The 26,741-nt window shown below is 48.0% G+C and overlaps 1 protein-coding gene and 1 pseudogene across 1 annotated transcript in view; one reads left to right on the top strand and one right to left on the bottom strand.

Annotated features, from left to right (window-relative positions):
* The window catches only part of LOC143962293 (complement C3-like), a 298,490-nt gene that overhangs the window by 194,801 nt on the left and 76,948 nt on the right, over positions 1-26,741 (top strand). Inside the window, 2 exon segments of the mRNA XM_077471596.1 lie at positions 15,570-15,645; positions 20,549-20,714. Coding sequence (XP_077327722.1) covers positions 15,570-15,645; positions 20,549-20,714 — 242 coding nt within the window.
* LOC143964640 (U2 spliceosomal RNA) lies at positions 19,626-19,708 on the bottom strand (annotated as a pseudogene).

Genomic DNA, 26,741 nt, shown 5'->3' with positions numbered 1-26,741 from the left:
CGCTCGAACATTAGGCCCACGGAAGCCTGCCTTTTTGCAGAAAAACGTGAGCTTGGCGTGATGGAAGGTGGAGTGGAGGACAATTGTGAGGAGAGAGGAGAAGGAGAAGTAGAAGACGAGGCTGGACAGTGAGAGCCTGCAGTGTGGCTTTGTGGGTTCTGTTGCTCCCACTGGGCTCGGTGATGGCTGCCCATGGGCCTTCTTAAGGCGGTCATCCCTAGGTGAGTGTTGGGCTTACCGCGACTAATGCGTTGACTGCAAAGATTGCAGATGGCAACGCTATTGTCAGCAGCGGACACGTTAAAAAAAGCCCACACTGCGAAGCCATGTGCCGGTGTCCTGGGAGCGCCAGATGTGACCGTACATGGTCGATGACTCGCTCCTGATACATTTGCAGTCTGCTTTGTCCCTCCTGTGCAATGTAAGTTATTCCTGCTTCTCCTTCCTATCTGCTGGTCCATATCTCCCTCTGAACTCCCCTCCTCTTCCTCTCTTGTGGGCACCCACGTGACATCACTAGACACGTCATCATCAACGTCACCTTCCCCACCGCTATAAGTAGAGATCTCGGAGTAGGCAGCAACACCGGGGACCAACCTTCTCCTTGGGCTGATCTGGGTACTGTCATCAGACTGCTGAGTAGCGGTTTTTGCTACCTCCTCTTCCTGATCCAATACCAAGAGTGGCTGCGCATCAGAAATGTCCTCTTGATATGGATCGGAAAATAATTCCTGTGACTCAAGTGGAAGGTATGTGGTGGTGGTGGTGTTGTTGGTGGTAGTGTCTTTGGGGGTGCACATAGCAGAGAGTGAAGAAGAGGGTGCAGATCGAGAGGATGAGGAGGGTGCAGAAGAGTAAGGCTGAGTGAGCCACTCAACCAAGTCTGGTGCGTCCTTTAAAGTAATTGAACGCACCTTCTGCAACTTCCCACTTTGGCTCAAGGCTGTTGCTCCTGCCCTACCCCTACCACCCCTGCGGAAGGGCCTGCCTCTTCCTCTGCCTGTCATTTTTTAAATGACCCTGTGACAAAACTCTCAGTCCCTATACCGATGAAGGACTGCTGCAGTATAGGGCAGCGGTCAGCAGTAGTGCACCTCAACCCTATGTATTGTGGACCGATTCCAGTCCTTACAGAATAGCAGACTGTACCTCACTCAACCCTATGTACTGTAGCACCCTATATACCTTACCAGTCCTTATAAGGACCTTTGTGGACCAAGTAGGTTGTGTGTGACTGATTATCAGACTGTACGTCAGTCCCTATACTGCTGAAGGACTGCTGCAGTATAGGGCAGCGGTCAGCAGTGGTGCACCTCAACCCTATGTATTGTGGACCGATACCAGTCCTTATAGAACAGCAGACTGTACCTCACTCAACCCTATGTACTGTAGCACCCTACACCAAGTTACCAGTCCTTATAAGGACCTTTGTGAACCAAGTAGGTTGTGTGTGACTGATTAGCAGACTGTACGTCAGTCCCTATACTGCTGAAGGACTGCTGCAGTATAGGGCAGCGGTCAGCAGTAGTGCACCTCAACCCTATGTATTGTGGACCGATACCAGTCCTTATAGAACAGCAGACTGTACCTCACTCAACCCTATGTACTGTAGCACCCTACACCAAGTTACCAGTCCTGATAAAGACCTTTGTGGACCAAGTAGGTTGTGTGTGACTGATTAGCAGACTGTACGTCAGTCCCTATACTGCTGAAGGACTGCTGCAGTATAGGGCAGCGGTCAGCAGTAGTGCACCTCAACCCTATGTATTGTGGACCGATACCAGTCCTTACAGAATAGCAGACTGTACCTCACTCAACCCTATGTACTGTAGCACCCTAGACAGACCAAGTTACTAGTCCTGATAAAGAGCTTTGTGGAACAAGTGAGTTGTGACTGATTAGCAGACTGCAGCAGAAGGGCAGCAGTCAAGTATAATATTCTTTCTATATTTGGAAGAAAGAATATTATACGTGTACAAGCCTATTACCATACCACTGATACCAGTCCTGAAAAGAACCTTTGTGGAACTAATAGTAACAGCTACTGTTTAAACTGACCCTCACTGCCTGACACATTGCTTCCTGCCTGCCTGTCCCTATATGAACTGGCAAAACAGAGGCTACTGGAACAATATCTGGTTACTGGGATAGCACTTTTGTGGACCTGATAGTAACAGCTAATGATGATGATTACTAATCTGACTGTCCCTACAATAGCAGCACACAGCGCCCTGTCCCTTTCTCTAAACTGACAAAAGACACTCAGGCTGCTGCAAGAATCAGTAGCACAGCAAACCTATATACACCTAACACCTATACCAGTCCTGAAAAGAACTTTTGTGTACCAAATAGCTAGCGTTTTATCTCTCCCTACTCCACACAGCAACTTTTCCCTATAGTGACAGACGAAACAATGTTAAATGGCCGCCGGATCGGTTGTATTTATAAGTTAGGGGGAATGTCCAAGTGTCCATGTGCTGTTATGTCTCAATTGGCTGTCCTGTACCCCATGATGGATGTGTGATCAGGTCAAAGTTCCTTTACACAGTAAAAACACGGAAGTCCGCCGGGCGAACGGCGCCAATAGTCCGCCGAACTGGCGGACCGCGAAAAGCCGAAATTCGCCACGAAACGACCGCCGAGCGAACTGTTCGGCCATCACTACAGGAGATGATCAGAGACTGCAGACATGGTACAGGAGATGATCAGAGACTGCAGACATGGTACAGGAGATGATCAGGGACTGCAGACATGGTACTGGAGATGGTCAGAGACTGGGAACATGGTACAAGAGATGGTCAAAGACTGGGGACATGGATGGTACAAGAGATAGTCAGAGACCACAGACATTGCCACTCTATTTAAACCAGCTCTGCAAGATCAAGTCAGTAAGCCTTCTTTAAAAAGTACAACCAAGTGACAAGGCAGCAGCACATTTCATTTCTTACAAACAGTGACCTGGTCAGGATTAGTGGAGGACAGTAAACAGTTAATGGGTCTGTGAAACTTCTAGCCAGAGAGGACCGGAGCGAAAATGGAGCTGGGAGGAATGTAGAGGAGGGCCGGGCATGACAGTGTGTCAAGTGACACACTAAGGGGTGGGGTTTAGAGCAGGTAGGCGGAGAAACGAAGGGGAGCGGCCATATAAAAAGGGGGCGGAGCTACGAACGGACAGTCGGAAGGGAGAACGCGCGAGGAGGCAGTTGTTCCCACCCACCCTCCCTAGTTGGTTGTGTTATTTTTGAATGTTCTAATGGTCTGTTTGTCATTTCAGGTTGGGTTATGGTGGGTCGTCGCAACAGCGGTGGGGTTGGCGGTATTTATTGTTGGTCAGTGACGGTAGCATAAAAAGAGGTGGTTAAGTAGGTGGGGGGCTCATCGGGAGATGGCCCCTCCGGTGTGTACATCAAATATTTGATGTTAATGGTGTTTGTTGCACTGCGGGAAAAAGTGGTTGTCTCCGAGCGGCACAGCTGGAGGCCGGTAAGGTGGTGGTAAAGGTCCCGCAGTGCCCCCTGGTGTGTATACAGATATGTACAGTGGTGTGAAAAAGTGTTTGCCCCCTTCCTCATTTCCTGTTCCTTTGCATGTTTGTCACACTTAAGTGTTTCGGAACATCAAACCAATTTAAACAATAGTCAAGGACAACACAAGTAAACACAAAATGCAATTTGTAAATGAAGGTGTTTATTATTAAAGGTGAAAAAAAATCCAAACCATCATGGCCCTGTGTGAAAAAGTGATTGCCCCCTAAACCTAATAACTGGTTGGGCCACCCTTAGCAGCAACAACTGCAACCAAGCGTTTGCGATAACGTGCAATGAGGCTTTTACAGCGTCCTGGAGGAATTTTGGCCCACTCATCTTTGCAGAATTGTCCTAATTCAGTTACATTAGAGGGTTTTCGAGCATGAACGGCCTTTTTAAGGTCATACCACAACATCTCAATAGGATTCAGGTCAGGACTTTGGCTAGGCCACTCCAAAGTCTTCATTTTGTTTTTCTTCAGCCATTCGGTGGTGGACTTGCTGGTGTGTTTAGGATCATTGTCCTGCTGCAGAACCCAAGTTCGTTTCAGCTTGAGTACACGAACAGATGGTCGGACATTCTCCTTCAGGATCTCTTGGTAGACAGCAGAATTCATAGTTCCTTTTATCACGGCAAGTCTTCCAGGTCCTGAAGCAGCAAAACAGCCCCAGACCATCACACTACCACCACCATATTTTACTGTTGGTATAATGTTCTTTTTATGAAATGCAGTGTTCCTTCTACGCCAGATATACTTGGACACACACCTTCCAAAGAGTTCCACTTTTGTCTCATCGGTCCACAGAATGTTGTCCCAAAAGTCTTGGGGATCATCAAGATGTGTTGTGGAGAAATTGAGACGAGCTTTGATGTTCTTTTTGCTCAGCAGTGGTTTTCTCCTTGGAACTCTGCCATGCAGGCCATTTTTGCCCAGTCTTTTCCTGATGGTGGAGGCATGAACGCTGACCTTAACTGAGGCAAGTGAGGCCTGCAGTTCCTTGGACGTTGTTGTGGGGTCTTTTGTGACCTCTTGGATGAGTCGTCGCTGCGCTCTTGGGGTAATTTTGGGCGGCCGGCCACTCCTGGGAAGGTTCACCACTGTTCCATGTCTTCGCCATTTGTGGATAATGGCTCTCACTGTGGTTCGCTGGATTCCCAAAGCTTTGGAAATGACTTTATAACCCTTTCCAGACTGATAGATCTCAATTACTTTCTTTCTCAATTGTTCCTGAATTTCTTTGGGTCTCGGCATGATGTGTAGCTTTTAAGGATCTTCTGGTGGACCTTACTGTGTCAAGCAGCTCCTATTTAAGTGATGCCTTGATTGTGAACAGGTGTGGCAATAATCAGGCCTGGGTGTGGCTAGAGAAATTGAACTCAGGTGTGGACAACCACAGTTATAGTATGTTTTAACAAGGGGGGCAATCACTTTTTCACACAGGGCCATGATGGTTTGGATTTTTTTTCACCTTTAATAATAAACACCTTCATTTACAAATTGCATTTTGTGTTTACTTGTGTTGTCCTTGACTATTGTTTAAATTGGTTTGATGTTCCGAAACACTTAAGTGTGACAAACATGCAAAGGAACAGGAAATGAGGAAGGGGGCAAACACTTTTTCACACCACTGTATACTTGGAAAAAGTAGCTCCGTCACTGACCAACAGAAATTTGGGTAAAACATGTTGTTTATCATATGTTGTTTATCATATGTGGTTTCCACATGTTGTGGAATATGTTTAGGATATTAAAATTAAAATTTGGAGTTTTATTTGTTTTGTTTTAATAAAGGCTGTTGTGGCCATTTTACTCCAAAAGAATGGTGTGGTCTCTTAATGGTAAGGGTTTAAGGGTCAGGAATCGGAGTAGAAGGGTCGGTTACAACAGAGTGAGTCATATCTGGGCTACACTAGTCATGAATCAGCAGTAAATCCTTCGCAAAAACATCAAACTGTGCAGCACACACACAGCTCTGGCTAAATAGCTGAGCTGAAATGGTTAACAGCCAACCATGTGTGACCCTTTCACCGGACACAGATTACTGGTGGGCTGCAAAGAAAGTACGGAGAGAGGAAGAGACTGATCACCTTTAACTGCCTGAAGGTACACATTTCTAGAAGACACTGGCCGTCCACTTGGCCAGCATGTGACTGCAACGTTCCCCATGATCTTGTTTCCATTCAGCCAGAGATGTGTGCTCAGTGCTGCAGGATTTGTTTTGCTCTGGTCATAGCTTCTGCTATGTCCTCGGGCTTCAGGTACTAATGTTGATCAGTCAAATGTGGCGGGTTGGAGAGGGGGAGGGTTACACTCCGTCTTCTGCACAATATACCTGTAGCCACTTGCTCCTCCAGCTCTCCACTGCGAGACATTTCCTTAGCAAGCCCCGCCTCGAAAAAAAAGTTCTAAAGTCAAATGCAGGAGACGCCCGCAAGTCGCGGGAGACTTGAGAGGTCTGGGTTTCTGCCCTAACCCTGCAATGGTCTGCGCTGGCAGAGCTGAGTAATATCCACACCCTTTAATCACAAGTTTCCTCAGACATGTTGTTTTGTTGAGTGCTGAGTCTAAAGCTGGATACACACTTAACAATTTTCTTTAGTTTTTTAACTTTAAATTTACCAAAACCATTTAATATAAGGTGAAACCTAAACACTAGGCCCTTGCACTACATGGTTGAAGGTAAACCTAAAAGAAATTGAACAAAAGTTGTATAGTGTGTATCCAACTTTACTCGGGGGCCTTGTGGACTTCATGTTCACATTTACAATCTGAACAACAGCTGCAACAGCAGTGGTGGTGCATCCAAGAGGGCACAGGAGTGCCGTCCCCTCTCTCCTGCACTGCTCTATCACTCTATCGCTCTAATAGGCTTCCAAATTGGTAAACAGCGGGCACACTGCTGTGCGTTCGCTGTTTACACAGTGTTGTGTTAGAGAAGCGAATACATTGCTTCCCTAACACTGACCTGTCTCTCAACCAATCAGGTGCTTGGTTGGCTTGATTGGCTGAAGTGACAGGCTTTGTGATTGGATGCCTATCAGACTTCCAATCACAGCAGAGATGACAGAAAGAGGACTGGAGAAGACCTGGCGGATTCGGAGCGTGGAGGACAGCGCCGAGACAGCTAAGTGCTGGGGGGGAGGGGGCACACTGCCATAATTTGAATAATTTGTGAGGGAACAGTAGCAGCAATTGATCAGGCACACTGGCGGGAAATTGATGGGGCACACCTGCGGAAACTGATGGGGCACACCTGTGGAAATTGATGGGACACACTGGCAGCAATTGATGGGGCACACCTGCGGAAATTGATGGGCACACTGGTAGCAATTGATGGGGCACACTGGCGGCAATTGATGGGGCACACTGGCAGCAATTGATGGGGCACACCTGCGGCAATTGATGGGCACACTGGCAGCAATTGATGGGGCACATTGGCAGCAATTGATGGGGTGCACTGGCAGCAATTGATGGGCACACTGGCAGCAATTAATTGGGCATAGTGGTGGCAATTCATTGGGCACACTGGTAGCAATTTATGGGGCACACTGGCAGCAATTGATGGGGCACACTGGCAGCATTTGATTGGGCACACTGGCGGCAATTGATTGGGCACACTGACAGCAATTGATGGGCACACTGGCAGCAATTGATGGGTACAGTAGCTGTGTTTGATGGCACAATGGCGGAAATTTATGGGTACAGTGGCTGTGTTTGATGGGCACAGTGGCTGCGCTTGATGGACACAGTAGCTGCACTTGATGTTTTTTTTTTTTTCAGTTTGTTTGTGCCCCCCCAAAAAAAATTTGAGCACCAGCCACCACTGTGCAACAGGAAAGGACATACTATTAAAATTAAGGTCTATGAGTAGAACATCTGTCTAATTACACATCTACAGTATATTTGTGACTTTGGTTGGGCTTGATTTGCCATTCCCTCTACTGCTATTACTAATGCTCTGTCCAGTTTGCATTCTCACTTTTTGACACAGTTCGGTCTTAGGGTGTCTCTATTCTTGATGGAGCAACAATGGAGACATCTTTGTCAGTCTTATGCCGCGTACACACGATAAAACAAGCGGGTGGAAAAGTCCGGCAAACTGAAGTCCGCCAGACAATCCCCCCGTGTGTAGCCTCCGGCATACTTTTTTGACCCGAAAGTACGGAGGACTTAGAATGCCGTGTTGCACTCCAATCGCCGTACTTTTGAAATGAGCGGACTTTTCCCGCCCGGAGAAAGTCCGCTCATTTCGAGCGGGTCTCCAGGTAGGCGGGGCCGCGAAAGAGACGTCGCTGGCCCCGCCACCTGGTATGGACTTAAAGAGGAACCCCAACGCCGTGGGGGTCCCCCCTAAGTCCACAGCAGACCCTGTCCGAGCACGCTACCCGGCCGGCCAGGAAAGGAGGGGCGAGCGAGCACCCCCCCTCCTGAGCCGTACCAGGCCCCCCCACCCCAAAGCACCTTGTCCCCATGTTGATGAGGACAAGGGCCTCTTCCTGGCCGTTGGTTGTCGGGGTCTGCGGGCGGGGGGCTTATCGGAATCCCCCACCCTATGTAAATGAGTATGGGGTACAATGTACCCCTACCCATTCACCTGTAAAATAAAAGTACCAAAAAAAACACAACACACGAGATAAAATAGTTTATTGCACAGCTCCGGGGGTCTTCCGTCTTCGGGGGTCTTCTCGCCGGACTCCTCCGCTATCTTCTTGTAGCTCTTTTACTAGCGGAGGAGCCCGGCATTCTTCCTCGCCGCTGGCCTCTTCTTCCGACTTCGGGGGTCTTGTCCCCCTCTTCGGTTCTTCTGCCGGGCCACCGCGCCTTCTTCTAGCTCTTTTACAGGCGGTGGCTCGGTCTTCTGTCGCCGCTGTCGCCGCCGCCTTCTGTTCTTCTTCTTCTACCTACCTGGAGACGCGCTCGAAATGAGCGGACATTCCTCCGCGTGTGTGGGCGAGTCCGTTCATTTCAAAGTAGGGCGGATAGTACGGCGGACTTAGTACGCCGTATTAGTCCACTGAAAAAGTGCCGTGTGTGGGCAAGTAGCCCGTTCGGAAAGTCCGACGGACAGTCTGGCGGGAAGTCCGCCAGTCTAAGTACGTCGGACAGACGGCTACGTGTGTACGCGGCTTTAGGGGAAGGGAGTGTTATGCCGCGCGTGTTATGCCGCACACATACGATTGGACTATCCGGCAGACAAACCACTGGACTTTGAAGCGGAGGTTCACCGGACTTTCCGAACAAGCGGACCTGCCCACACACGACCGGACTTTTCCAGCGGACTAGGTACAGTGAACAAACCGCCGGACTATGACGGGAGTCCACCGGACTTTTGAAATGAATGGACTTGCCCACGCGCAAAGGAAAGTCCGTTCATTTTGAATGCGGCTCCAGGTAGACGGGACTAGTGAAGGAAGTCAATGTTGCTGCCTCCGGCGGCAAGATTGACACCTCGCTAGCCCCGTCACCTGGTATGGAATTAAAAGGAAAGCCCTATGCCGAAAAAACTGCGTGGGGTTCCCCCCCAAAGTCCATATTAGACCCTTATCCGAGCACGCAGCACGGCTGGTCAGGAAAGGGGGTGGGGATGAGCGAGCACCCCCCCATCCGGAGCTGTACCAGGCTGCGTGCCCTCAACATGGGGGGTGCCCTCAACACCTTGTCCCCATGTTGATGAGGACAAGGGCCTCTTCCCAACAACCCTGGCCATTGGTTGTTGGGTTCTGCGGGCAGGGGGGGCTTATCGGATTCTGGGAGCCCCCTTTAATAAGGGGGCCCCCAGATACCGGCCCCCCACCCTATGTGAATGAGTATGGGGTACAATGCACCCCTACCCATTCACCTGGTGAAAAAAATTTAAATAAAATACAACACAAGGTTTTAAAATAATTTATTGCACAGCTTCGGGGGTCTTCTTCCGACTTCGGGGGTCTTGTCCCCCTCTTTGGTTCTTCTTGCTGGGCCTCCGCTCCTCCTTCCAACTCTTTTACTAGCGGTGGCCCGGTCTTCTGTCGTCGTCGTCGTCGCTGCCTTCTCTTTTCTTCTTCTCTTCTTCTTCTCTTCTTCTTCCTTGAGATGTTGACTCGACGCTGTCTCTGGCCACAATGACAGGGACGCGTTTTGTGGTGACTTATATCGGGACAATTGGCGGGGTCACCGGGTGATGTCCCCGCCCCTTATGATGTCACAGTCCCAGCATCCTCCGGGACTGTGACATCATAAGGGACGGGGACATCACCCAGTGACCACGCCCATTGTCCCTATATGAGTCACCGCACAACATGTCCCTGTCATTACGGCCAGAGACAGCGTCGAGTCAACATCTCAAGAAAGAAGAAGAGAAGAAGAAGAGAAGAAGAAAAGAGAAGGCGGCAGCGACGACGACGACAGAAGACCGGGCCACCGCTAGTAAAAGAGCTGGAAGAAGGAGCGGAGGCCCGGCAAGAAGAACCGAAAAGGGGGACAAGACCCCCGAAGTCGGAAGAAGAGGCGGCGTCGTCAGAAGACCGAGCCACCGCTAGTAAAAGAGCTATAGGAAGAAAGCGGAGGCCCGGCAAGAAGAAAATAAATGTGCAATAAATTATTTTAAAACCTTGTGTTGTGTTTTATTTACAATTTTTTTCACCTGGTGAATGGGTAGGGGTACAGGGCCATTATCTGGGGGCCCCCTTATTAAAAGGGGCCCCCGGATTCCGTTAAGCCCCCTGCCCGCAGACCCCGACAACCAACAGCCAGGGTTGTCGGGAAGAGGCCCTTGTCCTCATCAAAATGGGGACAAGGTGCTTTGGGGTGGGGGGGCGCAGGGCCCCCTTACCCAAAGCACCCCCATGTTGAGGACACGCGGCCTGGTACAGCTTGGGGGGGGGGGCGCTCGCTCATCCCCACCCCCTTTCCTGACCGGCCGGGCTGCGTGTTCAGATAAGGGGCTAATATGGGCTTTGGGGGGGGGGACCTCCATGCCATTTTTTCAGCGTAGGGCTTCCCCTTTAAGTCCATACCAGGTGACAGGTTTAGCGAGGTGTCAATCTCGCCGCCGAAGGTGGAGACATCAACTTCCTTCGCTAGTCCCGTCTACCTGGAGCCGCATTCAAAATGAACGGACTTTCCTCCGTGTGTGGGCAAGTCCGTTCATTTCAAAAGTACGGCGGACTAGCGCACAGACGGCCGGATTGTCCGCCAGACTCGCAGTCCGGCAGACAATTTTTGAGTCAAAACTTCTTTCTAAATCTGCCGGACTTTTGGGAAAAAAACATCCAAGTCTGCCGGATAGTCTGATTGTGTGTACGCAGCATTAGATGTACTAGCAGATTTAGATGGAGTATAAACTTAAAGGGTGACTCTCCCTACCCTTACACTTAACTAACAAATTACATCCGGATTCCATCTAACACAAATTAAGCAGTTAAAAACAACAGTTTTTTTTTCCACTTGGTATACATTATTTTCATAAATGAATAATAGCTGACCTTTGTAAGCACCCCTGTTAATGGTAAAATGTTTGGCTCAACACTCTAACCCTACGTTTACACCTATGCGTTTTTTAGTGCGCTTTGCAGTTTGCAGAAAAACACTACACTCCATTTAACGTGGTTTCCTATGGCACTAGTTCACATCTATGCGTTTTGTGGCTAGTGCGTTTTTGGAAAGGGTCGAGGACTTTTTTTCCCGCAATTTGTGGCTAATAGATTTCAATAGAGCTGCATCAGAAAAGCGGTGCATTTGAGATGCGATTTGCATTTTGCGGTTCTTATTTTACCACTGTAAATAGCTGGTTGCTAAGGAGGGGGCCAGGAAGCCGGCCGCCGCTTCCTTAGCAACCAATGAGTCATCAGCTGTCAGCGGATGTCACATGTCACAAGGGGCGGGCTCGCCAGGCAATGTCATTGGACGGTCAGGTCCCATGCCTGTATAAGAGGCGCCGGAGAGCGGGGATCATAACAATGGAAGACAGCTACGCGACAAGACCATTTTTTATTTATTTTTTAATGGGTAACCAGCGACGGCGAGGAAGAAGAAGAAGAATACGCCGGCCACGACGCAAGGAGGAGGAAGTAGACGACACCGGGAGATGACAGCTCAGGGAGAAAACATTAGTGGAAGAAGGTGAGGGCACCAGGAGAGACGGTGACTCAGAGCTATTTTACTAATAAAGGAATTGTCAAAAACTAGTTCTTGTTTTTTTTTTCACTGCTTTTTTGGGAAATGGGTAGGGGTACGATGTACCCGATACCCATTCATATAGGGTGGAGGGCTGGGATCTGGGGGTCCCCTTGTTAAAGATTCTGATAAGCCCCCCCGATCGCAGACCCTGACAACCACCAGGCAAGGGTTGTCGGGAAGAGGACCTTGTTCTCATCAACATGTGGGCAAGGTGCTTTGGGTGCTTAAAAAAAAGCCAAAAAAAAATATGCATTAATACGTGCAAGTAAATATTGTGCACACTGAGGTGTTATCACATTGGATTGGCCAGGCACCATCTATTTATTCATTATTTATTATGATGAAGGGATCCACCACCCATCTATCAACTGTTGATTGATTTATGGACTCATATTTTGTTTTTTGATTGGAATCTGGTTTATCCACTCAGGCACTCTGAATGCAATATGGGACATCTGATTTTATTGCACTTTATTTAATCTATACTCTGCGTTCCATAAATTTTTACTTGCTGTGTTTGCACATGATTATTATGTTTTTCACTATTATACGCTGACCCACCTTCAGTTTTAGACTGTTTGCACATATCAAGCTCACTGCAGGAATACATTTACATTTATGTTTACAGTATCTCACAAAAGTGAGTACACCCCTCACATTTTTGAAAATCTTTTATTATATTATATATATTATATTATTATCTTTTCATGTGACAACACTGAAGAAATAACACTTTGCCACAATGTAAAGTAGTGAGTGTACAGCTTGTATAACAGTGTAAATTTTCTGTCCCCTCAAAATAACTCAACACACAGCCATTAATGACTAAACCGTTGGCAACAAAGGTGAGTACACCCCTAAGTGAAAATGTCCACATTGGGCTCAATTAGCCATTTTCCCTCCGCAGTGTCATGTGACTCGTTAGTGTTACAAGGTCTCAGGTGTGAATGGGGAGCAGGTGTGTTAAATTTGGTGTTATCGCTCTCACTCTCTCATACTGGTCACTGGAAGTTCAACATGACACCTCATGGCAAAGAACTCTCTGAGGATCTGAAATAAAGAATTGTTGCTCTACATAAAGATGGCCTAGGCTATAAGAAGATTGCCAAGACCCTGAAACTGAGCTGTAGCATGGTGGACAAGACCATACAGTGGTTTAACAGGACAGGCCTCGCCATGGCTGATCAAAGTTGAGTGCACGTGGTCAGCGCCATATCCAGAGGTTGTCTTTGGGAAATAGAAGTATGAGTGCTGCCAGCATTGCTGCAGAGGTTGAGGAGGTGGGATTTCAGCCTGTCAGTGCTCAGACCATATGAAACACACTGCATCAAATTGGTCTGCATGGCTGTCATCCCAGAATGAAGCCTCTTCTAAAGATGATGCATAAGAAAACCCGCAAACAGTTTGCTGAAGACAAGCCGACTAAGGAGATGAATTACTGGAACCACGTCCTATGATCTGATGAGACCAAGATAAACTTATTTGATTCAGATGGTGTCAAACGTGTGTGGCGGCAACCAGGTGAGGAGTACAAAGACAAGGGCGTCTTGCCTACAGTCAAGCATGTTGGTGTGAGTGTCATGTTCTGGGGCTGCATGAGTGATGCCAGCACTGGGGAGCTACAGTTCTTTGATGGAACCATGAATGCCAACATGTACTGTGACATACTGAAGCAGAGCATGATCCCCTCCCTTCAGAGACTGGGCCGCAGGGCAGTATTCCAACATAACGACCCCAAACATACCTCCAAGAGGATCACTGCCTTGCTAAAGAAGCTGAGGGTAAAGGTGATGGACTGGCCAAGCATGTCTCCAGACCTAAACCTTATTGAGCATCTGTGGGGTAGCCTCAAACCGAAGGTGGAGGAGCACAAGATTTAAGTGGTGTACTCACTTTTGTTGCCAGCGGTTTAGACGTTAATGGCTGTGTGTTGAGTTATTTTGAGGGGACAGCAAATGTACACTGTTATACAAGCTGTACACTCACTACTTTACATTGTAGCAAAGTGTCATTTCTTCAGTGTTGTCACATGAAAAGATAGAATGTGAGGGGTGTACTCACTTTTGTGAGATACTGTACTTGTATGTATTGATGCATATTTTTTAGCACCGCACTTGCACTTTTTATAGAATTTTTGGTCACATACTATACACTGAGCAATATTCAACAGCGGTCCCTTGTGCCATGCCCGCAATCTCTAACCATCCCTTGTGCCATGCCTGCAGTCTCTGACCATCCCTTGTGCCATGTCCGCAGTCTCTGACCATCCCTTGTGCCATGCCCGCAGTCTTTGACCATCCCTTGTGTCATGCCTGCAGTTTCTGACCGTCCCCTGTGCCATGCCTGCAGTCTCTGACTGTCCCTTGTCCCATGCCCGCAGACTGACCGTCCCTTGTGCCATGCCCGCAGTCTTGGACCGTCCCTTAAGCCATGCCCGCAGTCTGTGACCATCCCTTGTGCCAGGCCCACAGTCTCTGACCATCCCTAATGCCATGCCCTCAGACCCTGACCATCCCTTGTGCCCTGCCCACAGTCTCTGACTGTCCCTTGTGCTATGCCCGCAGTCTCTGACCATCCCTTGTGCCATGCCTGCAGTCTCTGACCGTCTCTTGTGCCATGCCCACAGTCTGACCATCCTTTGTGCCGTGACCACAGTCTCTGACTGTCCCTTAAGCCATGCCCACAGTCTGTGACCATCCCTTGTGCCACGCCCACAGTCTCTGACCACCCCTAATGCCATGCCCACAGACTCTGACCATCCCTTGTGCCATGCCTGCAGTTTCTGACCATCTCTTGAGCCATGCCTGCATTCTCTGACCGTCCCTTGTGCCATGCCCACAGTCTCTGTGGGCTGTGATATAAGGGGGAGCTCTGTGGACTCGTGTAAAGAAAGGGCTGTGGTTACCAGAGACCCCGTTACATCAGAATTTCCCTTTACACCAGAGTCTGCAGCAGTCCCTTTTACATAAGAGTTCCGCTTTAAATCGGGATCTACACTGTAAAGATAAACCCTGTGCTGGGTTTTTATTAACCTGACCTTCATGTAAATGGAGAAATATGTTTTTTGCTAGCACATTATGAGAAACTTACCCTAGATTGAAGCCATACACTACCGTGATGTCACCGCTGAAACGGCTGACATCTTCTCCTGGTCTTCATTCCAGGTTCCCAGCCTCTGGCTACATGAGCGGCCAGGGGCGCGATGACGTCACTCCTGCTCATCCGCGGTGAAGCCGCCATTTCTGGCACAGGCTCTGAAGGTCCAGCACTGTAAGCCGGACCTGCAGAGCACATGCACCGATGGTGTCATCGGCTGCATTCACTCTTAATATCTCCTGGTGCAAGTTTTAGGAGATATTCACAGTACCTACAGGTAAGCCTTAATATAGGCTTGCGTGTAGGTTCAAGTGGTAGTACAGGGTTTACTACCACTTTAAGAGGAAGGGGTGTGGTTTACAGGTGACAGGTATTTAAATTAGGGGGTACGCAATTTTAGTTGCACAAAACTTAAATAAACCACTGCTATAGGGTCCAGGTATTGCCTAATACTATCAGTACTAGCCAAATGCAAAACTAGTGAAAAACAGTCAAAAAAGCTGAGCAGGGAAACAAAATGCCACCTTTAAAACCATTACTGTTTTGGAGGTCGTATCATTATTGCCCATCTAGTGCACCTGTTGCTAATTTTATTACCAGAGCAGTGGAAACTGATTAACAACCTCCTCTCTTCTATTTAACTGACCAGATCAATATCCCAGAAGTTTAATTGACTTGATGCTATGCTCTCATTTTTTTTCAGCAGTGTATACAGTATATACTCTATATCGCACACATTTTCTTTACCTGTTCGTCTCATTATTTCTGTCTTTTTAATTTCACTTTAGGTTATGCCAGGCAGTTAAGCTATCGAGCCACAGATGGATCATATACGGCTCTTCAGGGGTCAACCAAAGGAACCTGGTAATTACAAGCATACCTACTAAGTTAGAAAGGCAGCATGCAAACAATAGCATTAAAGATGATTTCAGTTTTGGCAATTTGTACCATGTTACAGTGGTCCAGCTTTGTCCAATGTAGGTATGTCCTGTATGTGCTATATCTGTGGAATCCTCATGGAAGTTGGAAATCACTGTAGTAGGCACCGATACTACAGTGATCTCCACTAAGTTCTGGGGAGCAACTGCCCTATTACCTGGTGAACACTGAAGGTTGCTTGCTCCACACGGGCATCATTCAGGGACCACATTCATTTTCTCAATGAATGCAAAGAGTTCTCTAGATGAGGGGAATAGGCAAGGCAAGTAACGTAACAATCTCCACCTCGTCCAATCAGAGAATGCTTTAATTGAAAAAAATGTTCTCTGTGCAGCCATACCTTTAGTCGTCCCCTGGTAGCTGGAAATCACTGTAGTAAGCACTGCTTCAATATTGCAGTGACCTCAACTACCTTCTGAGTTCTGTGCCTAGTGGCTGCCCTGCTGGTTAGTGAACACAGGAGGTCCCCACTTGGCATGGGCACTAGGGATGAGCCGAACACCCCCCCAGTTCGTTTCTCACCAGAACCTTCGAACGGCCCTAAAACTCGTACGAACTTTAGAACCCTATTAAAGTCTATGGGACTCAAACGTTCAAAATCAAAAGTGCTAATTTTAAAGGCTAATATGCAAGATAGGCAACAGACAACACCAACAATAAGGGGTATCTTCAGGTGTATACTGTGCTGGAGGCACACAACACCCACTAACTCCTGCAGATGCCTGTATTAGAGAACAACTGCAATAAAGGGTAGATACAGGTGTATATTGTGCTGGAGGCACACAACACCCACTAACTCCTGCAGATGCCTTTATTATAGAAAACCAGCAATAAAGGGTAGATACAGGTGTATACTGTGCTGGAGGCACACAACACCACTTTAAGATGCCTGAGAAAAGAACACACTGTCCCTGCCTATCTAGCTCTTTCCCTGCACGCCGGAACACACTACACAAGGCCGCCATGCTGGCAGCCTTATATAGTGTGGGGCATGTACTAAACCCCCTGAGCTATAATTGGCCACAGGCATCCTGCCTGTGGCCAATTATGGCTCTCCTCGCTGCCAGCGCTGTGATTGGCCAAGCATGCGGGGTCACAGTGCATGCTTGGCCAATCATGAGCCAGCAATGCACTGCGATGGCGTAGTGCATTGTGGGCTGTTTGTGCCACACGAATTTGGTGCGAATGGCCCACAAAGTTTTGAATTCGCCGAACAGACGAACGGACGATGTTCGTGTCGAACACCGAGCTCATCCCTAATGGGCACTATTTAAAGAACACTTTATTCAATCAAGGAATGATTGGATGAGGTGGAGATCTTGACATAACCTCCCCACGTCTTCCAATCAGAGCATTCATTAGGAGGATTAGACACAGAAGTTGAATCCAATGCAATTTTACTTCAGCTAAGTGCAGTACAGTAGAGAGGGTATTTTTTTTTCAGTCTTTTGAAGTATAATAAGACAATGGGGGTTCTTTACGTAAGGCAAATCCCCTTTGCACGACAAGTGCAAAGTGCACTTGAAATTGCACTGAAAGTGCACTTGGAAGTGCAGTCGCTGTAAATCTGAGCGGTAACTCTGAAATGAGAGGAAGCTCTGCTGATTTTATCATCTAATCATGTGCAAGATAAAATGCTGTTTTTTACTTTCCTTGCATGTCCCCCTTGGATCTACAGCGACTTTACTTCCAAGTGCACTTTCAGTGCAATTTCAAGTGCACTTTGCACTTGTAGTTTGCACTAGTAGTGCAAAGTGGGTTTGCCTTTCATAAATAACCCCATATATAACAACACAAAACATAACAACACAAAACAAACAAACAACAACCTCTATAACTCCTGCTATCAGCAACTTGGAACCCAATCCAGAATCCCAACGTATCTCTTGTGTAAATGCTGACCTGACAGAAAATGCATCTATAACAGAGGAACTCGGAATCATAAATTTGGCAAATCACAAACTTTCCACACCAGAAATAACAGTCCTCTCCAAAAGCCTTACATTCTGCCCAACCACCAAATTGGATCATTTACAGGTATGGTCAGATATAGAGGAATTCTTCAGGAGACTAAGAATATTTTCACTGTAATGAAAGTAATCCTAGGATAATAGGAGGTGACAACAAGAAAAAGAACAGCAACTACACACCTCCACAAGGACGCAACCCCAAACTGGATACTTATATTGACAGCTTCAGCTTGCCTGTCACATCCCTGATATCCATACAACAAAATAACATTTTATGCAACCTTTCACCACTGGAGCAAAGGAGCACTGGAGCTGTACATGAGCTGTACATGAATTGCGCAATAATCAGACCATCAAAGCAGCAGATAAAGGGTAAGCAGTCACTGTGATGGATACAGACTAATATATACAAGATGGCCAGAGGCAGCTGGCAAATACCACTTACTACAAAAAACTGGATTATGATCCGACCCAGGATTTTACTAAGCAATTAAAAGGTCTCATTACAACTATACCAAGCCACCTACATTTAGAACTTATCAATACGATTCCAGATAATCCAGAAATTGGAGACTTCTACATGCTGTCCAAGATTCACAAGCCAGGAAATCCAGGCAGACCCATTATAACAGGTATGAATACACTTACTGAACATATCTCAGGCCTTGTAAAAAACATGTTAAAACCGTTAGTCATGAACACTACTAGTTTCCTGCAAGAAACCACTGATTTTCTGAACAAGCTTAACAATATACAATTACCACCAAAAACACTTCTTAGTCACTGTGGATGTAGAATCTTTGTACAGTAAAATCCCTTACAAGGATGAGTTGGCAGCATGTTACAGATTCTTATCATCCTCAATAAACCAAAAATACACTGCTTTTTTTTTTTTTGAAAAGCCAGTGGCGTGTGAAACACACCCAAAAACTCCACCCGGTGCTAAAAAAAGTGCACACACATAAAGAGTGAACACAAAATGTGCAACGGGTGTAACACTGTCCTCCACTAGGAAGGACATTACCCTGATCCCCCAGGGCGTTAGGCTCCAGACCAGGACTGAGGTACTCACTTGGTCCATCTGGCCGAGACCAGACGGACCCCTTTCTCTGGAAGGTCTGCCGAAACCCAAGTATTCAATTGGGGCTCCCCTGAAGGGAGACCTGAAGGGTGAGCCAAGCCAGAAGGCCTATGTCCACCCCCTCACAAGACGTTCAGGGCAGGCCCGGTGACCTACACCCTACTAATCACACAGTGACAAACGTGATACACCAAACAAAAAAATGACAAACACAGGGGTATAAATAAAAGAAAGTGGGGGGAGAAGGAAGTGGGAGAGAGGGAAAGTGACCATTGTGTAATACAACGGCCGGCCCTCCAGCCAGGAGTAAAAATTTCCCCTGGTCCTAGCCAAAAGGCTCGCCCTAGAGGCAGGTGCGAAAAACGTGTGTTGTAGTGAAGTGATCATGGTGCCATAACTCAAAGTGATAATTCACAGTGAATTTACGCACCCCTGAACTGCCACTTCAGGGGCACATTCACCACTGGCTTTTCGTTGCAACCCTGACCAACAACCCAGACCACAGCAGCCCCCACCTCAGGCAGAAAGGCATGGAGTTCTGAGAGCTTAGTGAGAGCCCTTACCATCAGGCTCCACCCTCGCTCCCATGACTCCTATCTAATTACATTCGGGAAGTACTAACCACTCCCCCGGTGGAAAAGGGGAGCCAGTGTTCTCTCCTGAAAAACTGACCGGAGCTAGAGCTGCCACAATCTAGGCCAGAAGACCAGGGACTTGACCCTTCAGCGCCGACCCAGTGGTTCTCCATCCCCATCAGATGGCTTCCCCTTCGGCTACGAACTGCTCCAGGTTACCCTCACGCAAGCATGTTTTGCATAGCAACCCGCTACCCCTGATCCACCTCGCCGTAGAGCAGGGAATTAAGCAAGCGCCGCCTCCTGGCAACTGATAAGAACAGATACTACACTTGATCTTAGCCAAAAGGCTGAGAAGCGACCACAAATACACTGCTGAGGATGTTACACAGCTCATCTAATTCATTCTTACACATAACTACTTTACTTTCAACAATGACATCTATCTTCAATGTATGGGTACTGCTATGGGAAGTAAAATGGCACCCCAATATGCAAATTTATTTATAACTGACCTGGAGGAGAATTTCCTGAACAGTATACAACAAAAACCATACAGATGTTACCGCTATATTGATATTATCTTCCTGATATGGACTGAAGGTGAAGAAAATATAAAACTATTTTTCTCATTGATCAACACTTTTCACCCATCTATGGATTATTCAAACACACAGGTCAACTTCCTAGACACTACAGTATACATCAGGGATGAAAAGGTTCACACGTCGATACACAGAAAACCGACTGACCGATGAAACTAGCTCCATAATTCCAGTTTTCACCCCAACACACAGTGATAGGTCAATATATGTCTATTGAGGTGCTAGCTGCTATATAGATCTCTAAGCACAGTATTTATTTGGGTAACATAACCTGATATGTCTCTACTAAGCAGATAAACAGTCAAGATCAAGAGACATAGAACAGATTTTCTACACTCATTGAAAACCTCTGCACTTTGCAGAATGCCCATTCTACAGATTATACACATTGGGAATGGACATAGCATAAGGAAGACATTCCATGTTGCAGGCTTGTGAGGCCCAAGATAAAATCAGAATTAGGAGTACCAATCTTTACAAACGTTAAACCAAAACTTAAGAAAAAAGTTTTAGCTGGAATTGAACTTTAAACATTTGTACAATGGACCTACTCTCAGCATACAATCATTGGCATTTCTATTGTGTTCTACATTGCAGGCTTACGGCATACATTGTCAAAATCTTCTCCTTGGCCAAAAGAATGATAGGCATTACTGATGATGTTCTATGTCGCTCTGTCCAATGGTTGGTACGGTACATGCAGAAACCAGATGGGATGTTCCAGGAAAATTTTCCTATTAGTAGACAGTACTCAGAATCAAGGGTAAGGTCTTCACATGGTACCTAAAAAAACATGAAAAAATAGTGTGTTTTGCATGTGCTCTTTGTTACAGGTGAGAGCAGTGGCCATTTGTTTGTACTGTAGAGACCTCATGTACCTGGCTGCATGGTACAGTAGAGCTGTAGGATTTAAACAGGGGTTCCACCCTAAGGTGGAACTTCCGCTCATCGGAACCCTCCCCCCCTCCGGTGTCACAATTGGCACCTTTCAGGGGGGGGGGGTGCAGATACCTGTCAAAGACAGGTATTTACACCCACTTTCGGGCATAGACTTTCACGGGAGTCTGTGCCTCTTCCTGTCCCTGCGAGCTGTCTGCTGGGGCACACACGAGTCCCAGAGACAGCGCGGACAATTCCTATTGCGCTGAGCGACTCACGCATGCGCAGTAGGGAACTGGGAAGTGAAGCCGCAACGCTTCACTTCCTGATTCCCTCACCTAGAATGGTGGCGGCAGCAGCCGAGAGCCGAGCAATCGATCGGCCTAGGCTGCCGACATAGCTGGACCCTGGGACAGATGAGTGTCCATTTATTAAAAGTCAGCAGCTGCAGTATTTTCACAGTGAAATCCCTCTTTAAATTCCTGGTGTAATTCCTGGTGTCATTTTTCTAGTAAACTTCAGGCTGTGTTTTGCTAATCCAATTTTACAGCATTTCTGGAAGGCCAGGCCACTAAAAGAGGGCAAGCAGGCTCTGTGTCTACAGCCAACAGTGCTGGCCATGTGCTTCCTCAGCACATGGCCGTGAGGTACAATTGTCCTTTTTTTTCAACAGCTGGCCGTGTTGAGCTACAACATGCAGAAGAGTTGGAAGAGTGGATCACAATCTACCGTCCTCATCCTCCTCATCCTTTGTCACCCAGGCTAAGAGAAGTTTGGCTGTCAATGCAGCTGCCAAAGTGGACCATCATGTCCATAGGAGCCCCCCGAACTGTTCGACCACAGTGTCAGGTACATGCTGCAGGAGCATCCCAGCATTTTGAAGGCTCCAATGATTGTACCCAGGTTGAGGATGAAGGCAGTAACGTGAGACCAGAGAGAGGGGGGCCCAAGAAGGACAAGAAACTGGCAGCCATGTTTCCCCAGCTGCAGCATACTTCCTAGTTTGCTCCAGTGGCGAGGGGGGAGGGGATGATGAGGTCACTGACTCTACGTGGGTGCCTGATAGAAGAGGAGTTGGAGGAGGAGGAGGATGCCCTCCAGGGGCCAGCTGAAGGACAGCCAACCGAATGCATCATACCGCAGAGCTCCGCATGTGCTGACGCGCATTTTTTCAAAAGTTCTTTGGTGTGGACCTTTTTTGAGATGTGTGCAGCAGATCGCACCGTTGCTGTTTCCAACATATGTTTGAAGGGTATCAAGCATGGCCAAAACAGCAGGTTCTTGGGCACCACATGCTTGACCAGACATAAGTCGAGCTCCCATGCAGTCCATTGACAGCAGTACTTAAAAGACCCACACCAAAGAACAAGGCGAACCTCTCCTTGCTGCTCATCAGCTGGCATCTCCAACCCCACTATGCCTTCAGTCCTCTCAGAGACCTGCACTCAGAGGAATGAAGGTGTAGAATTAGGTGTCCCAAGCACTTGTGGGCAATCTGCTAGTGGTACACCTAAATCCGATTGTAGCAGGCCAATTTCCCTACCCCAGTTGCTAAACCGTCGAAAGAAATTCCAATCCGAGTCATCCACATGCTCAGTGGCTGAATGCTAGTTTGGCTAAATTTCTAGCACTCCAACTGCCGCTTTTTTAGTTGGTAGACTTTGCCCCCTTTCGAGAATTTGTGGAATGTGCAGTACCTCAGTGGCAGGTTCCTAAACACCATTTTTTTCTTGGAAGGCCATTCCGGCTCTCTACCGGCATGTGGAAGGCAATGTCTTGGCCTCGTTGGACAGGGTGGTCAGCAGTAAGGTGCATATTACCTCATGGTCCAGCAGGCATGGACAGGGACGTTACCTTTTTTCACAGCGCACTGGGTAACTCTGCTGGCAGCTGGGAAGGATGCAGGACAGGGTGCAGTAATGTTGGAGCTTATTCCGCCACCACGCCTCCAAAATGCTGGTAGTGGTGATTCTGTCATACCTCTCTCCTCCACCTCCTCCCCTTCTTCTTCCTCTATGGCCTCTTCCTGTGCCGATTTGTCCTTGGAACCAGTGGTGCTCCGTAGGCGTTCTAGGGGCTACGCAAGCACTCAGGAAAAACGATGCCATGCGGTGCTTGAGTTGGTCTGCTTAGGGGACAGGAGCCACACTGGGGCATAGATTCCTGGCAGCTCTGCAGGGACAGGTTCAGAGGTGGTTGACGCCATGCCAGCTTCAGCCAGGAATGGTGGTTTGTGAAAATGGCATCAATCTCCTCTCTATGCTCCGACAGGGACACTTGACCCATGTACCCTGTTTGTCTCACATCCTTAATTTGGTGGTGCAGCAGTTCTTGTGCAGGTACCCAGGCTTATAGGATCTCCTGAGGCAGGCCAGGAAAGTCTGTGGGCATTTCCGCCAGTCATATAATGCCACCGCTCAGCTGGCTGACCTTCAAAAGGAATGCAACCTGCCCAAGAACCGCCTCATATTTGACATGCCCACCAGGTGAAACTCAGCGTTAGCAATGCTGCAGCGGCTGCACATGCAGCAGAGGGCCATCAATGAGTACCTGTGTGACTACGGCACCAGGTCAGGGTCAGGGGATCTTGGATTTTTTTCACCACGCCAGTGGCTAATGATCAAGGATGCATGCACTGTCCTTTGTGGAGGCCAACGAGGATGGTGAGCAGTGACAGTGCATGCATCAGTGATACTGCCCCTCTTGTCTTCCTGTTGGGGCACACACTGCATGGAATAATGGACAGGGCACTTGAGGCAGAACAGAGGGAGGAAGAGGAGGACTTCCTTACCTCTCAAGGTCCCCTTTATCCAGACAGTATTCCTGCAGGCGCCTATCACACATGAAGAGGAGGAGCATGAGGATTGTGTCAGCATGGTGGTGGAGCCTAGCACTCGGCATCAGCAAAAGTCTTCAAATGATTGTTTTCAGTCCCCAGAAACCCATGGACTTGTACGTGGCTGGGAGGAGATGGCTGCGGATCATGTCGTCCTCAGTGACCCAGAGGTCTCCGGACCGAATGCTTCAGCAAACCTATGCTGCGTGGCCTCCCTGATCCTGCAAAGCCTGCGAAAGGACTCTAGGATTCGTGGTATCAAGGAGAGGGATCAGTACTGGCTGGCAGCCCTTCTTGATCCACATTACAAGGGTAAGGTTGCGGAACTTATCCAGCCTTCACAGAGGGAGCAGAGGATGAAACATGTTCAGGAGGCCTTGCAGAAAGGTTTGTGCAATACGTTTCCAGAGCCTGGGAGGTTACAATTTCCTGGTCCTCCTGGGCAACGTGTTGGTAAGGCTTTGATCAGTCAGAGAAGCAAACATCGCCAGTGTCTGATTTACATGGTGCAGGAATACCTTGGGGCAAGATCAGACTTGGAGACCATTCCAACTGGATGGATCACTGGCCAGAGCTTGCACAGTGTGCAATTGAGCTACTGGCCTGTCCTGCATCCAGCGTTCTATCTGAATGCACATTTAGTGCTGCTGGAGGCCCTTTAACCGATCACAGAGTGCGCCTGTCCACAGACTCGGTTGATCGGCTCACCTTCATAAAAAAGAATCAGTCTTGGATCACCAGTAGGGATGAGCCGAACACCCCCCGGTTCGGTTCGCACCAGAACTCTCGAACGGACCCCGCGTTCATAACGAACGTTAGAACCCCATTGAAGTCTATGGGACTCGAACATTCGAAATGGAAAGTGCTAATTTTAATGGCTAATATGCAAGATATTGTCCTAAAAAGGGTTTGGGGACCTGACTCCTGCCTCAGGGGACATGGGTCAATGCAAAAAAAAGTTTCAAAAATGGCCGTTTTGGCGGGAGCACTGATTTTAATGACGATTAAAGTGAAAAAAAAAGTGAAATATTCCTTTAAATATGGTGCCTGGGGGGTGTCTGTAGTATGCCTGTGAAGTGCCACGTGTTTCCCGTGTTTAGAACAGTCCCTGCACAAAATGACATTAAACGGAAATAACACCATTTAAAACTGCTTGCGGTTTTAATGTTATATCTGGTTCCTGCAATATGGTTGAAAATCATTCAGAAAAATGGCATGGGTAGCCCTCCCTGCCCATTACCAGCCTATTTGGGTCTTGTACGCATATTAAGGGGAACCCCGTACCCATATTAACCACTTGCTTACTGGGCACTTAAACCCCCCTCAGTCCCAGACCAATTTTCAGCTTTCAGCGCTGATGCACTTTGAATGACAATTGCGCGGGCATACAACACTGTACCCAAATGAAATTTTTATCATTTTTTTCCCACAAATAGAGCTTTCTTTTGGTGGTATTTAGTTACAGCTCGGAGTTTTATTTTTTGCTAAACAAACAAAAAAAGATGCAAAAAAAAAAAAATCATGTTTTAATAGTTTGTTATAAAATTTTGCAAACGGGTCATTTTTCTCCTTCATTGAAGTGCGCTGATAAGGCGGCACTGATAGGCTGCATTGGTGGGCACTGATGGGCTGCATTGGTGGGCACTGATAGGCTGCATTGGTGGGCACTGATAGGCTGCACTGGTGGGCACTGATAGGCATAGTTAAGGCGGCACTAATAGGCACAGATAAGGCGGCACCGATGGGCACAGATAAGGCGGCACTGATGGGCAAAGATGGGCACAGATAAGATGGCACGGATGGGTGGCACAGATAAGTGGCACGGATGGGTGGCACGGATGGGCACTGATAGGTACCACAGATAGATGGGACTGATGGGCACTGATAGGTGGCACTGATAGGTGGCTCTGATAGGTGGCACTGCTGGGCACTGATGGGTGGCACTGCTGGGCACTGATGGGCGGCACTGCTGGGCACTGATGGGCGGCACTGGGGTGCAGCACCTTTGAGGCAGATTGGGTGGCACTGTGGGTGGCACTGTGGGTGGCACTGTGGGGTGGCACTGTGGGTGGCACTGTGGGTGGCACTGTGGGTGGCACTGTGGGCACTATGGGCACAGACGGGGGGCACTTACTTTTACTTTTAGTTATACTTCAGGATGGCACTGCGGGAGGCAGGTGGGCACTGGCAGGTGGCATGTGGTGCCTTGCATTGCTGGCCGTGATCGGGACTGATGTCCCGATCACGGCCGCCGGTGATCGGCTTTTTTTTTTTCTCCTCGCGCTGTCAGCGCGAGGAGGAATAATAGCCGATTACCGGCTCCGTTCTATCACATGATCAGCTGTCATTGGCTGACAGCTGATCACGTGATAAGGGGTCGGGATCGACCCCTTGCACGGATCGGTGATCAGGCGAGTCTCATAGACTCGCCGATCACAGAGCGCGCCGCGCGCGCCCCTTAGGGGGCGCGCAGGCCGCTCGTAACCGGGACGACGTCAATAGACGTAGTCCCGGAAATCTAGGTCCGCGCTAATGCCGTCATTCGGCAATAGCGCGGTACCCAAGTGGTTAAAAAAAGGAAATGCGTGTGGCCCCCAGGCCCTATATACTCAGAACAGCAGTATACAGGCGGTGCAAACAAGACAGGGACTGTGTAGGTTTGTTGTGTTAAGTTGAATCTGTTTGTCATTTTCAACTGGTACATTTTTAAAGTGTAGCTCCAGTCAAAAAAATATTTTTAAGCTTTTTGGAAAACATAGGGAAGGGTTATCACCCCTGTATAATTTGTTTTGTCATCCATCTTTTTTCATCTCACTTGCTGCTGTCTGATGTTTGTAAGTTGGATGTTTGAAAGTAGGGGCCTGCCCTATATGCTCTGCAGAAATGGCGGAACAAGGTGTTGGTTCTGCCACAACATTGTAAGCCCTCAAAGTGATTCTTGGTGGGTGCTGGACCCTGCTGTGAACGATTATATCAAGAATTGTAATTACATGCCATTGTTGAACAGTGGTAGAAAAATTGACCTTTGGTGGTTGTGGTGCTGGTGCCACAAGACTATAAGTCCTCACCGTTACT

The sequence above is a fragment of the Lithobates pipiens genome, unplaced genomic scaffold (genome assembly GCF_037356315.1).
Source record: "Lithobates pipiens isolate NorthernLeopardFrog02 unplaced genomic scaffold, aLitPip1_a1.2 Scaffold_8, whole genome shotgun sequence".
NCBI classification, from domain to species: domain Eukaryota; kingdom Metazoa; phylum Chordata; class Amphibia; order Anura; family Ranidae; genus Lithobates; species Lithobates pipiens.
The sequence above is the reverse complement of the archived record's forward strand: the minus strand, read 5'-3'. Positions and strand labels throughout refer to the sequence as shown.